The sequence below is a fragment of the Cydia amplana genome, chromosome 21, assembly GCF_948474715.1.
Source record: "Cydia amplana chromosome 21, ilCydAmpl1.1, whole genome shotgun sequence".
Taxonomy (NCBI): domain Eukaryota; kingdom Metazoa; phylum Arthropoda; class Insecta; order Lepidoptera; family Tortricidae; genus Cydia; species Cydia amplana.
Genome location: NC_086089.1, coordinates 1,384,416 through 1,401,571, shown reverse-complemented (window position 1 = coordinate 1,401,571; position 17,156 = coordinate 1,384,416). Strand labels below are relative to the sequence as shown.

The 17,156-nt window shown below is 38.4% G+C and overlaps 2 protein-coding genes across 5 annotated transcripts in view; both read right to left on the bottom strand.

The window, feature by feature from the left end:
• The window catches only part of LOC134658020 (nucleolar protein 4), a 184,414-nt gene that overhangs the window by 139,237 nt on the left and 28,021 nt on the right, over positions 1-17,156 (bottom strand). The window lies entirely within an intron of this gene.
• On the bottom strand, positions 8,260-10,530 carry LOC134658036 (uncharacterized). The gene is made up of 2 exons (XM_063513642.1): positions 9,764-10,530; positions 8,260-9,672 (listed from the first exon to the last, which is right to left on the bottom strand). The coding sequence occupies exons 1-2, from the start codon at positions 10,103-10,105 to the stop codon at positions 8,977-8,979; spliced, it is 1,038 nt and encodes a 345-aa protein (XP_063369712.1). The 5' UTR covers positions 10,106-10,530; the 3' UTR covers positions 8,260-8,976.

Genomic DNA, 17,156 nt, shown 5'->3' with positions numbered 1-17,156 from the left:
GCATTATTTTATTTTGCATTTCTGAATTCTGACTCTGATTTTACAAGATTTAATTTAATTAGCTAACTATTTATATACAAAAAAATTGTTTTGAAAAATTGTAGACCATTTCAAGACAGGAGTCAATTACCTATGGTAATAGGAACTTGATAAGAAAACAACGCAACTTCACTGACTTAGGGATTATTAGAATCGTCGAAAGTAGTAAATTAATGTTGAAAGGGACTTGTATTGAGACTGAAATTCAAACCGCTTTAGAAAACCAGAGAAAGGTCACAGTGGAGTGATCTGTTTTCTTGTAAAAAAGAGTTTTTACCTATCTATATATTAGTATCAATATATCCTTTTTTTTATTATTTTTAGTTTTACTTGTACTCAAATTCGTGTGATATAAAAAATATATCTTAACGTCCATTTTCCACACAAAATATGTCATGATTATTGAACGGTTTTATCGATAGGGCCTATGATTCTGCTTAAAAGAAACGCAAATAAGAGGGAATACACAGATAAAAAGTGTTTCATACAAAGAATTTTCAAATTGTTCGGTTCCAATTTCATCCCCATCTCTAGCTCGGTAAGCTATGACATTAACCAGTAAGCCGGTGCTACGACTGCCACGGGCCGGCGTGCAAACTGCAGTGTGGGCTTTTGAGGTCTTCGGCTACGTCTTATTCACTTTGAAAGCTGAGCCCAAAGATGTAAGCTCCTTGCGAATTTAGCTTAAAATATTTCTAAGTAAAGTTCGAGTTAATATGTGGTTTACAGAAGTCTGTAATTTAGTTAGAAAAACATGACATCACCAAGCTTAACTCGATTATGGCCTGGGTGACCTTAGTTATTTGTACAACAAGAGATCAAAGTTTGATATTTCTTGGAGTGCTTATTTTGAGTCCCGTGCAAGCGAAAGATTCTAATACTAGATTTTTGGTATATCTTAAGAAAACATTAGTGAATAGAGGTAAGTGATCAAGAATACATTTTTCGGGTTGTCTAATATGTTCTCACTGCTGAGGTGAAAAGTTTTGTGAACTACACGAGATCAAAGTTAATTTACATCTCGTGCGTTTTTGAGTTCCTTACTACGCTCAAGATTCAAAATTAGATTCACTCGCTATGCTCGTGAATCTACTACAGAATCTTTCGCTTGCACGGGACTCAAAATAAGCACTCGAAGAAATATCAAACTTTGATATCTTGTTGTACAAATACAAATACATAACTATTAACAGACTATATAAAAAAAACTGTAATTCAGTTAAAGTTTTTACACTTATTACATGTTGTATAACAGTCGTAAATGATTTTTTCTTTTGTTAACTAGTTTTTATATAAAAACAAAAGAGTATCAGTCGTGGAACGCAGCGGTTTGATAAAAAACTACTTATTCAAGCGTAGACTATCATCAATAATGTTGATTACCTAAAAATGGAATGTTGGCGTTAATGAGTTGCGTCATTAAGAATTGTATCAACGTGAACAGCATGCTTAAATATTTATTAACGAGGTCTATTAAACATGGTCTTTATTTATATAAACGCTGCTTGTGTTGTATGTTGTATGTCACTATTATTAAAATGAAAAATGTTAGTTATTCTTCGATAGCCATATTTTTTTAAATGCAAATGGTGCTTTCTGTTTATACTGAAATCTGAAATCGTATTAGTTTTGACTAGTTATCTCTGTATCTAAAAAATTAAGTTATTGTGATACTTAATGATGACAGGTACAGGTACCTTAACAAAAGTTGTAGCTGTTCTAAATGTAGCCCAAGAGGTAATCGAAAGGGCTTCATCAGAATATAATAAAAAACAATATCGTTTTATTTCTAAAGTAATTTTTCTTAGTTGCCTATTTTTTAACTATTTCATTGTAGGTGACTACTGCCTGACATACAGTTTTATTAATACAAAGAAGTTCTAGTAAAAATAATCTCAACGCTATTCCCAAAAGTATATAAATAATGTATGGTAGTGTATAGTAAAACGCGTTGGCTGGAAGCTCGTTGAGACCGCTTGCGGGCTGCATAAAAAATGTCTGGCGCGCGGCGCGGGCGGGGCGCTAACGGCAGGGGTGGCGATCGCGCCAATATCATCATTAATATTTACACTATATTATAAACGAAGAAGGGAAAAAATATGAGATGTTTGCTTTGTGAAGCTATTGACTTCAAATTTAAATCACATTCTAAATATATTTTTTAAACAACGTTTAAAGCGAAGTACATACGAACTGGGGCCAGTTTCTCAAAAGCTTGTAACTTGTAGTACAAGCGGATGTCACTTTTTGACAGCTTTTGTTACAAAGGGACTTCCACTTGTATTACAAGTTACAAGCTTTAGAGAAACGGGCCCCTGCTCCTATTGACAAGTGATTTTTTTAATGAACTACGTAATCCTTAATGCGTCAACCCTACAAGTTAGCGATACGATACGATGAATAATCCCAGTAACCACATAACATGAGTCTTTCGATATCCCGTCGAAAGCTTTTAATATTAGAATATAAAATATTACACGGCATTGAATAATAAAAGTCCGGCCGGCAACCCTAGCGGCGGCGCGGATACGGGCGCTCGCCTCCTACATATTTAATTTGCCGGACTGGTTTCTGTCCGGCGCCGCTTCGTTGTTACGGCTCCATCGCGAAGCCCGCGCCCACCACTACCACACACTCCCGTCTAAAACGACACTACATTTAGCACTCTCATTTACTTTTAGGCCCTTTTGGAATGCGCGGCGGCGGAGCTTCGACAGAAAATAAATAACCACAGAAGCACCGCTCCGTACGGGCTGGGCTGCCACCCACAGGAATGGAACGCGCAAGAACACAATCAAGGGCATGTCCAAACCACAACTTTCAAAGCAGCAAAAGTTACTCAAAAAACTGTTGCCAGGGAAAGACGATCATATCAGCAGAAATATTACTGTCTATTTACTTCGGAATATATTTTCTAAGTGACGTTCTTTGGAAATGTAGAACGTCTTTGTCTTAATCATGTACATGATGTACATAATGTAAAACCTAGTCTTGTTTGACTAGAATACATACACTGTTTCTTTCAGCTTGTTATATTCTCCATAATCTATTTTATCACAAAATATATAAGTTTTAGAATTACCATAACCTCGTAAGACCCAAAGCAATTTTGGCGCTTTTGAATTTGGAACGTTCTTTTATTTTTATATGAGTTCAAAACTCGAATTTAATTTGTACTTGTTTAATTTGTCTATGTCTATAACATTTTGGGAATCAAATCAATTCTACAATTGTATAATTCGTTGATTATTAAAATTCGTCTGTAAGTTTACCTATTAATTAAAGTAAAACCAATTTTTTTATTAATATTATTTGGACAAAACAAAAATTTTCAAGTAGCTCCTGTAAACAGCCTCTACAAGTCGGCATTAATTGCAAAACTCGACGTGGCAATAAGAACTGCTAGTTATTCATACTGGAATTGGGGGTGTACCAGTCTCTCGAAGGAATCTAAGATGAATTTAAAGCGGCATACGGTACAGTCATATCCCTAAACTCTGGTGCGCCTTTGTTGAATATTTTGTCTCCTCTCCACGTCACTCAACAGTCAAAAAAGGGAGAGTAAAATTTTTTCTTTGCACTTTCCATATTTTCTACCATTGTAGATAAGTTATAATTACTCGTAAACACAATTAAAACAATAAACAACACTCACATTAAAATTTAAGTCAGGAATCAGATCGAAGCCAACTAGGCCTCCCATAATAAACTGTGGGCTGATTGAGGAGTCGCTATTTTATTGAGGAGTGGGCGTCGAATACAGAATTGAATTTGTATGGCTGCAGCTAGCTACACTGATATTATGTTTATTGCTTCATCAAAAAGCCGGGTTTTATTTGAACAAAGCTACATCAGAGCCAACATCGCTAGTGAACATAATAGAGACTGTGAAACAATTCGTGTGTAGGTATTTTAAAATCAATATTAAAATAATGCGTGTTTTGTGTTCGTAAAGGTTAAAGCAGAGGTAGAGATAAACTATCTTTAAATGCCACAATCCTGGTGTTCTCAGAACGGTAACTATAAAACAGAAAACCTTTACCTAATTTTATGTATAAATATAATAAATTGATAGAGAATCTGAATTATTTCTTATTTCAAAGGTATCATGTCTCTAAACAACAAACAGTGAAATGAAAAGTCGAGTCAAAGCAAAGGCGGTAATGCAGCGACATGGGTGACATTATTTTTGTAACATTCTTACATAAAAATACCTCTATTGAATTGAATAACGCAAGGTAGCAAAGGCGAGTCCCGAAAGGCGTGAAATACATAAGCCGAAAAAGATAATCCGCGTCACGAACCCGACGGGGGCCCTAACTAGAGAAGACAAGTGAAGAGGATTCCAACGACTAACTTCGTCCGTGTTCTAAAATTTATGAAACTGATAGAACAGGATGTTTTCTTGAGACTTAAAAACTATAGATTTATCACTATTACAAAATTTATAAATTTAAAGATAAGAAACACACTAGCACGGATTTTTTAATTCATGTGATCAGTGATTCTGTTTTTTGATCGATCAGAATAGAATACAATAATTTACCTATGGCTTATTATAAACCAAAAATAAAATTAGTCAAAACTTGCAAAAGCGATAGAACAGTTTCCACTAATAAACACTTCAATGTTAATAATGATCCAGCTAACCGCTATTATTATGCGTCAAGCATATATACGACATAAACATCCTACGTAAAAAATTATAATCACTACTTTACAACTAGCAACTTAGTATTTTTTCTCCAAGCACCGCGCACGCAAACTTAGCGCACGTCAAAACTATCGCAAAAAAGCTAGACGAACAAATAACGAGCGGGCCCCGTCGTGAAACTGGAATATCCACTCCACCCGGGCTCAGTCATATCCTATTTCATAATTCAATATACACTTCGCTCCAATTTCTGTGGCAAAGTGCAAGCGCGAGAAAAAAGCCAAGCGACGACAGGCCAGGGGGAGGCAGTCTCGAGGGGGGCAGGGGCTTAATCCCTTATCGCGGCCGCCGACCGCACATCGACAATTATAAAGAGGCGTCAGTGTACGTGAATTTTATAAGCCCTGAATAACAACGGCAAGCCCGCTAAGCCCTTTGTTCGGCTAACATGCACTATGGCTTATGAGCGTTGATAATTGAAAGGGTGATTTGAATAAACCTATGTTACATGAGCTTTAAATAATAAACAAGTAAGTACAAGATTACATTATCATTATTTACTCATTATTTCTGTTTATAATCATAGTGCCTGAAAAGGTAAGATTTAGTCATATAAGTTATTAAAATGTACTTTAATGTGTTCTATCTACATAGTCTAACCCCCTTATTCATAAACGCGCTACAAACCTCAATTAGCTAATAATCGTTTGTCCTTACCAGTCATTTAGACTTATGTATTTGTGAGAAAGGATAAAACATAATTTAACTAAATCAGGCCCGCAAAGTTTTATAAATAAGGGAGTATGTAAATCTTTTACACAATAAATTAATGAACACATTTCAAAATATTGAATAATCTGTTGTAATTTTTAACCATGATTAAATATTAAACTATAAATAAATAATTTGATTTAATAACAATCTGGATTTAATACATAGATTAAAAAGGATCTCGCATTTAAAAATATTTTCAGAACCAGGTGGGATGACCGGATTAGGTTATTTGTACATGTATTTTTATAATATATTTGAATTTAGATTTCATAAATGCTTTACGATTTACGACCAACGCAATACCGGAGGGAATGAATGCTAAAACGCCACAGAGAAAACTAACCAATACACATATTCCACGTTACTAATACACTTCTATATTTCTACCACGAGAAACTAAAATCACTCAATCATCTTTTTATAAAAATGTTATTTTTTATCGCGTGAACTGTAAAGCGTCGACTTTTTTCATGGCTAAGTATCAAGATCGTTAGCGCCCACTAGAGCGCGGTCGTAAGCTACCGGCCACCGCAACCGGCCCGCTAGCCACCTTTGGTCCCACTCAACTCACCCTCGCACCCGCTCGCAAGCTGTGAGACGTCAAACAAATGCGCACACTTTCTACCTTATTACAAAGGAATAAAACGCAAAATCGTATACATACCTTTCGACTGACGAACCAGTGTAAGTATAATCACGGATTACGCAGTTGTAACGGACGGCTAGTTCAACTTATATTAGGCAAGTCGGTTTTGTGAATGCAGTAACTACGGTTTGACACGTCCCGCCGAACGCGGGGGCTTAGCCTGCAAATTTCATTTCTCTCGCTGTGTAAAAATTTAATAAAGACAGTCTATACGGGCGAGCTGGAAAAGATTGGGGAGACGAGTTCCTTCTTGTTTATTATTGTGTTCGCTTGGTGTTCGCTCGATTGATTTGAGTTAAGCTCGACATGATGTTGAAATGGAAAACATGTCTTCATTTAGCTTACTTACTCGTACAGGGAAAGCGAAATAAATAAATGAGTTCTTTTCTTTCTGGGTTGGAAATTTTCGGTGTTAATTCGTTTTTTTTTTTTTCATTTTGAAGACTAGATACTATCAAACCAAATCAATTTTTAATAGGGTTGAGCAGCAGGAAATAATGCTTTTTATATGTATATGATAACGCCCTCTGAGATGTTGCTTATGTCCATGGGCGACGGTGACCGCTTTCCATCAGGCGGCTCCTCACTTGTTTGCTGGATATCACATAAGTAAAAAAATATTCAAGCAGATACCTTGCACGAAAAGAAACAGTCTGTTAAAATATTTCCCTAAACCCCAATTCACTCGTAAACTAGGAGTTTATGTTTTTGTCACTCATACTTCTATTGGATTAGGAGTACTAGGACATCATGAAAGATCAGAAAGAAAGTGCAACGTACAATACATGCGAACACATGCGAATAACAATAAAACAAAACGACTCGTGACGATTCCAGTTTCGCGCACCATTTCTCGAAATGGCGGAAGAGAACTCAGTGTGAAAATTAGGGGAACGAGCTTTAATAATACTGCTGAATAAAGCTACGGTAAAGTGTCAGATCAATATAAGAGCATCTCTTAAAGAATACTAGTCAAGGTAAAAAGAGTTAGAACAAAAAACAAGTCGACTTCTTTATGTAAATTGTAAGATCAATATCGTACCAAACGTTCCACGAAAATCAATTGTACCTATTTATTACAAATATCATGCACAGATTTCAGAAAGCGAATAAGCACCAAATGTTGAGGTCTATGTTTTTACACTCAAGGTTTTGTCAAACCAGTAAGATTTTCTTTTTTTTCTAATCTAAAGCGTTAAAGATTTACACGCGAAAGAGTTACAGAGAAAACTGACATAAAGGGCTGAATTTAGAATTTTTCAATTTTGAAATTACCCTACCCACTGGCTGTTGAGCACAGGTGCGGGTTAAAAAATATGGCGCCTATTAATTTCAGCAGACGTCCTCCGGGCTCGCTTTGAAGGGCTTAAGGTATGTTTTAAACAATTAGCACGGACGAAGAGTGATAGGAAGAAAAAACGAATTAAAAAATGTTAAGCGCCTCTTTTCGGCTCCTATAATGTACCTATCATTTTATTGTAGCGAAAAAAACATGTACTTACATGTAAACTACGCCCAATGAGAAATAACAATTTCGACTCCTAAATATGACAATATTGAGTACCTAGATTTAAAGATATTAATACAATTAATGTAAAGGGTAACTAAGAATTTTGACCCCGACTCACCAGGCACCAAGCACTAACCAGTTCTCCGGTTAAACGAAATGTAATAGAGACTAACTTCGGTTAAGAATCCATTCCATAGCAAGACGTCAGCTGCCCCGCATTGGTTGTCTAACCTAACTACCTAAATACTGGTGTGTAGATGTGGGCTCAATTATTTTACCACAGTGAAAGAATATTCATACCCTTATAACACCTTTATAAATTTCACCTGGCGTTGACAATTCGCCTTAAGACTTCAACTCGTCAATCACGTGATCTTCTTGACAAGTTACCGATATAATAGGTACTTCTCTTATCTTTACCGATATAATAGGTAGTTCTTCCACCGTTTGGCACTTATGGGTTTACGAATAAGAGTAATCAATCTAGACAGTTTTAATCTGTGAGAAATTAGTTTACACACGCTGCGAGAAGGCACAAAACGCGTAAAATTTGTCATCATCATAATGTGGAGGTCAACCACATATACACTATACAGACTTGGAATTTACCTAGCTATGACAAATAATTGAAACTGATTATGACATTTATAAAACTTTTATTTTCAATAAATCACATTCTGTTTATAATCTAATCGTGGCACATCGAACAACAGATAAAATATACTCCAAGTTATATCCAAGTCTATTCTCTATACTGTCTATTTGAGGTATTTATTTCTTATTATATAATGACATGCATTTACATTTATAATCACATTAATAATAATAGTATCACTATTAAATGCAGCTATCACACAAAATAAATTCGTAATGGTAGGGAAATATTTAGTACTTCAAATCGAATTTGACATCGTCGAGATGAGCAAAGTCCATAAAAAAACATTCTATTCCGTAATTTTTTCCCAGATCACCCGACTAAATAAATAATCTAGTAAAGTTTTTGTAAAAGTTTAGAATTTCTAAAATAAATAAAATTAACACAGCCGAAACAACGAGATCACAACATCTAAAACATCCAAATACTTGACTAGCTCCACTTTAAGTAAGTACCTATCCTGAATATCAACATGGGCTTTCTTTGTACTAATCAGATCTGTAGTATGCGTTTGTATCTAAAACATCTATCACATTAATTATTGTGTCTAATCGAACATTGAAATTAGGTACCCATCTATACCCTATGAGCAATCGTAGACTTCATAATCATCTAAACCCTTTAATTCCCGAGATTCCCTGCAAATCCTTGAAGGATGCGATTTATCTGTTGCGCATCCGGAGAGGCGTGGGCTTTATTTAGTCTTCTACCTCCGACCCCAAAGAATTTTCGGTCCTCATATCGCGGCTCATATCTTCCGGAGAATCATTCCTCAAACCCATTACACGTGAGGCGTACGAGCTTTGAGTAGCCATGCTAGCCAAAATCCCATTGGATAACGCCTGCACCGAGAGAGCCTCCTGCGACGGCCCGGGGTAATTGTATTGCTGATAAACAGCCTGAATTCTCGCCGCGTTCACCAAAGTTTGTATCTTGAGCTGCGTTTCCAACGCCAAACTGAGCGGCAACTTCCGCAGCTGGCTCGCTATCAGTTTCCCGAACATTTCGAACTCGTTCTCGTTTCCGTTTTCCGAGTGCTGACTTAAATCCTGAGGGCCGTCCTCGCTCCGATCGTCGTAATTGCCTTTCTTTTGTTTAGCGGGCACCGGGTAGATGGTGGCGAGGGACGTAATGAGCGGCGTCGCGATCCCCACGGGAGGGTTGAGGAACGAGGAGGAGGCCGGCGGGAGGATGCCGAACGGCGCGGCCGGCTGGCTCAGCCCGAACGGCGTCCCGGGGCGCGGCGACGGCGTGTTGAGCACGTACGGCGTCGACGACCGCGTCGAGCTACGCCTTTTCCGAGGACTCTTTTTCTCCGGAGATTTCCGCTCGCTTAAATCTTGAACGGCGTCGCTGTCGTCGCTCGCCGGTATCTCCAGCAAACTTGTATCCACCTGCCGCAAAAAAACATAACCTCAAATCAGCTGTTCGCGGCAGAGCGCATGTGTAGACAAATACAATGTAAATAAACAAAAATAGTCTTACGGAGCTCGGAGTGACGATCGCCCGCAGAAACCTGTCTGCGTGCTCGAACCACGTGACGCTGGGCCGGTACGCATGCGCGCCGGCCTTCCGCGCCGCGCGAATCTTCTTCAGCTCCACACTGTACGACGACCGGATATTCTTTATCTTATTCTTCAATTCTTTAACGGTGACATCCACCAAGTTCAACTCGTTAATAATCTCCACGTAACCCTGCTCGCGTATCTTCTTATTCTTATAATGTTCCGATACCGGGTTCCAGAGATATTCGCGTTTTTCGTACTCTATGATCATTTGAATTGTTAAATCTTCGCTCCATTTAGGATTGGCTAGCATGGCTACCATTTTGTTTATTGCATGTTATTAACGCGGGGTCAGTGTGGTCAGTTTTTTGTGGGTTTATAATTCGCGTTTTGGTTTATGATTACTAGGAGCGCAGAGGGTGCGGGCGGTTCGCATGCGCGCAGCATACTAAAAGCACGTCGATGGATGGGCGATGGGCCGGGCGCGGGGCGCGGGAGGGGCAGCCTATTTCGGGAGTAGCCGGTATCACGCAGCCGCGTGCTTTGAAGCGTGCTGTTTCCCTCCTCTCCGCGCGGAGGCTGGGCCGGAGTGAAACGGAAGATTTGTGGCCGGCCGCCGCCGGCCGGCGCGCGACACAGTGCGAAATCGTGTCGCGTACACCGCGCCGACCCGGCCGACACCGATATCTGATTATACAAACTCAGACAAAGGTTAACAATCGATTTGGTTTTGATGATACCTCTATCGGTTTAATTTGCTAAAGCAAAAAGTTATTGCAGTCATACTGTTTTGGTGGTTGGTTTGGATCTTGATTGGGTGGAGCATAAAATACTCATCAATTACCGTAGTGGCGATTTCTTCTTTCACTTCCGATAATTCTACTTAAGTTCAATGCCCACATCCCCCTGATAAAACCTACAACCACTTCGCAAAAAAAAAATCAAATTTAAAATTCGAACTCGCAAAATTATGGCTGCACCGCGCGGTCGTGATACCCGAGGCGCCGGGCGGCGGCGACCCGACGGGCGGAGAAGGACGACAGGCGATAGGCGACAGGCCATTTACTCGCGCCGAAACGTCTGCACACACATTATGTTGGCGTATCTTGCAGCGCGGGATAATGTATGCGCGCCAATTTACCAAACGGGCTTTTTGCAGAAACGTCCTTAAATGGAGAACATTTAGCACTGATAGCGTATCGTAATGAAATGAAATATGATTATAGGTGTGCAGATTTCCAGGGACCATTAGTTTTGGTTGAGGCTGGTATCGATAACATCTCGAGCGTGTTTATAGACGGTACCGTGTTAAGTTTTAAACAAATTTAACAGCATCTTAAAAATTTAAACATGAAACGAAAATGCAAAAAAAATACTTTAAATTTAATATCGAATTCCTTCATTTCATAAAGTGATTTGATAAAACCTTATTCTTTATATGTAATTGTAAATTCCTTTGCGTATTCCCCTCCGTCAAAAGATCCATATATGAGAGGTTGGTTTTTAGTAGTTAAGACAGCCTTCCTTCTGGGAACCAACCAAACATATTGTTTATTTAAGTTTCTTCTTTTATTAACTACTTGTAATTGTTGAACACTAAACAACATTTCATTATATCTATAGTATTCTTTCATTTCAACCAGTTACAAGCACACCATACATAGAAATATACAAAAAGCAAAACAAGTTCCATCCATGCCCTCTCGATTACGGCGCCCGCCAGACACGCTCCCGTGCAAACAACGGGATGACAACTGTCCACTCGTATTTACTTTGTTCCCAGCTGAATTTTAACTTTTACCTTTTGTCAATGCATAGTAACGGTTTATTATACACAGGAATAAAAGGCCACTGTGTAAGGAAATGTTACAAAGCGACTTTTCATTGCTCTTGAGTTTAAATTCAAAATTGTCTATTTTTTTTATGTGCACAATAGATGAATTTGTTAAATTATTAACCTTAAAAAAACTGATTTGGCGATCGCAAAAAAGCATTCGCAGGTCTCATCAACATACAACCTTAAAGTACAAATAATACAAATAATGCTTACTTACTGTAGCTAGTTAAGATTAGTTGAATAGTTTATAGCCTGTAAGGTTATTATTGTCTTAAGATATTTATACTTGTAAATAATAATGTAGTAGATAGTACTTACCTCAAGTTACCTATGTAAGGAAGAGCGGTGTCTCCCAACACAAGCATTTATTTTGCTTACAGGGAGGCTCCATCCCTTTGATCATCTGTACGTGTTTTTGTTGAATAAAGAATTAAAAAAAAAAAAAAAAATACAGATTTTTTTGTGACGGTTTCTCAAAACAGGATAATTGACGGTCAAATATGAAAATCGAATAAGTTTTGGTTAACTCGCTTCTTGAACAAACACACATTCCATTTAGACATGGCTCCATTTTAGCGGACATTTTTCTACTAAACCCGTTCGTTGCTCGGGAAAGTCGGGCAACAACATCATTTAATGTAATTAACTTGAAGCCCAACAAGTGCTCATGTCGATTCTTCATCGAGGCGCTACTGGCGCTACCCCTTCAACATAACTTGAATAGGATCGACTGACATGGCTATGATGTCGTACAAGTATGACGTATTTATTACTAATTATGATAACACGATATCGTAACGTATAAAGTGGGTTAATAAATTATTATACTCATATGCTTTTCTCTTCCACTAGTTTTATAATCTCGGTAACTCGAACGTTTCATGCGTCACTTTTGCAAGGTGGCTTATCCACTGTGTGACTACGATTTTAGGCAATAAGCAATATTTTTTTTTCTTCTATCCATGTATTTTGATAAATTGGCTACGTGACTTTTGAATAAAGGTAATAATATGTAACCTGCAATAAAAAAAGTTAAAGAAACTCATTGATATTGATACAGATTGATACATCACTGAGTGTAGACTTTACAAGCGGTTGGGTTGATCTTTTTATCGTTTTTAGGGTTCCGTACCCAAAGGGTAAAAACGGAACCCTATTACTAAGACTCCGCTGTCCGTCCGTCCGTCCGTCCGTCCGTCCGTCTGTCACCAGGCTGTATCTCACGAACCGTGATAGCTAGACAGTTGAAATTTTCACAGATGATTTGTATTTCTGTTGCCGCTATAACAACAAATACTAAAAACAGAATAAAATAACGATTTAAGTGGGACTCCCATAAAACAAACGTGATTTTTGACCGAAGTTAAGCAACGTCGGGCGGGGCAGTACTTGGATGGGTGGCCGTTTTTATGCTTGTTTTGCTCTATTTTTTGTTGATGGTGCGGAACCCTCCGTGCGCGAGTCCGACTCGCACTTGGCCGGTTTTTAGTTTCATGTTAACAACTATGGCAGCTATGAAACGAACTCTGTAGAGCCTGTAATTTTTGGCCAAGCTGAAACGGAGACCTTCACTAACGCTCGGTCAATTTTGTATGTGATTCTTAAATATAAGACAATGGCTGTCTAAATATGAAAGGAAGCTAGAAATACTGCACATGACGGTCGGAATTATAATTTCCATGCGGCCCACGCAAATGCCGAGCCCGCAGAACACTGCAGTCTATTTTGACAGGTGGTATGATAACTGCGCGGGCCCGGGGGTAATATGCAAGGACAGGGTCGCTGTAATAAGCGATCCCGCTCCGTGCGGCGCGAGAGATTTCATTTTTACAAGCTTTTATTTAGTTCCACCTGTCCCGGTGTCTGTGGATCTGTGTTTATATGAATGCTCTGTATTCATACACCATTCCTTTAAACGACTCGTTGTATTCTAAAATTAGTATGTTGTGTAAGTAACAATTATACGACGCGATAGCGGCAGTCCTAATTTATGATAATTGAATTGTAAAATGTCGTTTATTACTTAAAATATATGTAAAAAATTAATCACACAGGGGATGAACACATTTTCCATAGAAATATAGGACGTAGAGATCCCTGTATGATATTTATCTAAATATTGTCAAGTTAGCGAGATAAGTACCTAGATACAACGTATATATGTTTTTTGTCATGCTACTTACCTACAGCTAATTTCCTTAAACCATAACCACATTTTATGGATGCACTTATCGTTACTTTAAGTTTTGTCACTTGTGTTCGATTGACAAAGCGTACATGCAAGAAATTAGTCGAGTTGTTAGCATATATTGGACTAAACACAAAGATAAAGGAAACCAAAGTGACTCTCGAAAGTTTTATGTTATGCCGATCATTAGTAGAATGGTTGGAGGCGCTAAGGTAAAGACTAACGACAGGATAAGATACGGGGCGGCGCCGACGCGACAGGAATGCGCTTGCTCCATAAATTAGAGCTGACATCACCATTTCGTCGCTTGGTAGACAATGAGACCTGCCATTTTAATGCATTTTGTATCAAAAGTGGCCCTCTCTAGCATAGAATACTATATTGAAATTGCAGGTCTCAAAATTACCTGCTTCTGAAGACGGGCAGCCTTCGATCAACACGGAAGGGATGCGGCATTCGCACTATTTCCCCTCTGCCTAGGTACAAGATCAACTGATCTAGCGCGGGTAATAAAACTAGTTGCGCTCGGATTTTAAACTAGACCGAGTCCAGACGCGCGAGTGAACACAGTAGCAGAAAAAATGCCTAATTACTCGGTTTTTTGTTGTAAAAAGAGGTCGGGGACATCAAATTTACAAAAAGAAGGTGTTACATTTCACATGTAATATTTTTTTTACATGGCATACGTTTAATTACATTTAAACACAATTATTATATTTTAGTCTCATGTAATTGCTGGATTTATCGATTTTTCTCCCCCAGTACAAATTGCGGATCGGTCGAGCGACAAATCCGACTTCTCATCTCTCAGAAAACGATAAAATTCTTTGACGAAAATGTGTTAGTGTGCATGTTGTGACACTTGTGACTCGTCCGTACACAAAAACAGATCGAGGTGTGCAAGATTTGTCTGTGTAGGGTGTCATTTTCTATGTATTTGTGTCGTCATTACAGATGTATGTATGTGAGTGAGAAGTGCGACTGTGTGCACGTTCCCCCCCCCCCCCCCCCGCGAAAAATGGCAGAATGATTTGAATGTCAAGATATCGCTTGGGCCTATCCCTTCCGTGTCGGAAGCCCGTGTTGATCGAAGCGGGCAGCAGACCATCTGTTATCAGATTTTTAACTTATGCATATGTTATTATTTGTGTGTTGCAATTAAATCAAATGTATATTACATGTAAATTATAATTATTATATTACACAAATAAAAGAGATGATTGGTGTATGACTTTCAAACTTTGAAAGGTTTCAACCAATAGATTTTGACCCGTCTTTGTAACTGCTCTATACCCCGTGATCCCAAGTCTGCTCTGGGGACATTTACATCTTAAAAAGAGTGTACTGAGTAACATCAAGATCAGATTTAGATCCTCTGCGGTCGTTGGATGATGTTCTTAATCCAGGCAGTGACACCAGAATACAGAAAAATCGTGAGAAGCGAAACGTGACTCCCGTGCACTCAACACAACAAAAGATCATATTGACATCATACTGATAAATGCATCCACCGAGAGGCAAATCACCTCAAGCAATAAGGTCGTAAATACATCCGTTTTATATACACATTAGACCTTCTTTTTATTCGCAAAGCAAAATTACCGGGGACGCGTCAAAGCGAGCCGATGAGTATAAACCGATATTTATCCGTCTACCAAAAACAAACTTAACTTTATCACTCCACGCAACTTTATTGCAAATATATAAAGCCTATATTTCAACGGACAAGCTGTTGTCGGTGAGAGCAAAGTAGGCTACTTCACATTTATAGCCGAGGCTGTTTTAATCGGTATTCCGACGAGATAGAGTCCTTTTTGCAACGGGTTGCTAAGTCGGGTCTGTAGCCGTAGATAGAGTTCGCGTGCAGTGACGCAACCAACCGGCTTGACATCTATAATAATGATGCTCAGGTAAAGAAGTTGTAATATGGTAGCAGCTAGAAGCCGTAAAAATGGAGCTGAAGCTTGCTACAATAAAATATAGCTTAGGTAGATATATAATATTTCGTTTTAGAGATGAACCGGTCCACGGTGTAAGAAAATCACAACCTGTGTAATCAACCAGTCATCAAGGTGTAAAATATCCCTTTAACCTTTTAACCGCCAGCAATTTTTGATCGAGCGTGCTCGTGTCGCCACCGACAGTAATTGTACCACGCAGAGTAAGGTTGGCATAGTTACGGGAGTTATAAATGTGCTGTAAAAACCAAATCAGATCTTTGTCTTATTTATCAGACTGTGGCGATATGAGCTGGATATTTAATGTCTTATATATCAGACTCTGGCGGTTAAAGGGTTAAGGACAAATAATGGTTTAAATTGGTATCTATTCAGTAAGTACCAATAGTTAGGAGACTCAAATTCGAAACAGAATTTGATTATGATCCAAATGAGACAATTGTAGGAAATTATCTGATCATACCCAATTCAGAAATATCAAATTGTAATTCAGAAAGATGACAATCGTATACAGAAAACGAAACGAAAACGAAACGCTATTGTCTCTCTATCTCTCCACTCTTCCATATTAGTGCGGTAGAGACAGAGACAGATAACGTTTCGTTTCGTTTCTCTGCGAACGATTGTCATCTTGGGTAGGCCCCCAGGTTCGTAAAGAGAAGACTCTAACAGGCGTATTAGTCGAGTCTGTTTACTCGTAAGCTCGGCTGTCTAATTTCCAGTTCACACAAAATTAAGACGAATTTATCATACAACTTCTTCTTGCTAGGTTGTCATAAGTAGTCTGGTCGAAATTTTCTTTAGCAATGGATCATCCGTATCAAGCGTCAGTTCGTAATGAGAGCGTGGGAGGACCCTCGCCGCGTCGTTACGCCGCTGTCAGACGTGCCGAGGTGACCGACATAATTACTGAATTTGTTGGTGGGAAGTTAAAGTACATACGACTCCGTAAATCAACCTATACCTACTGGCTTAGCTGGCTTGGTGTATCGACGATTAGAACAACATTTATTACCAATACGAAACTAAGGTATTTATCAATTAACGCGATGCTATCCTCGTAAAGACTTCGGCTGTAGCTTTTCGATAAGTTTCGATTAAGAGTAGCTGTGACTTGTGACGGATTAAGCAGAAGTTTAGTAGAATTGTTTAACTATTTGTACCTTATTTATTATGTTGTGGAAGACTTGTGATAGTTGTGATACGTTCAAAGCTGGCTACTGTCCTTACCTGTAAAAAGAAATAAGAAATTAGTATGTACAGTTTAAGACTTCAATGGCAATAATCAACCAATTGGCATAAGTTGCTATTAGTCATACGGTAGCTGACAGAGTCCGTCTACGCTATACAAATTTGAAATGACTCAAATTAGGTACACAATGAAAGTATG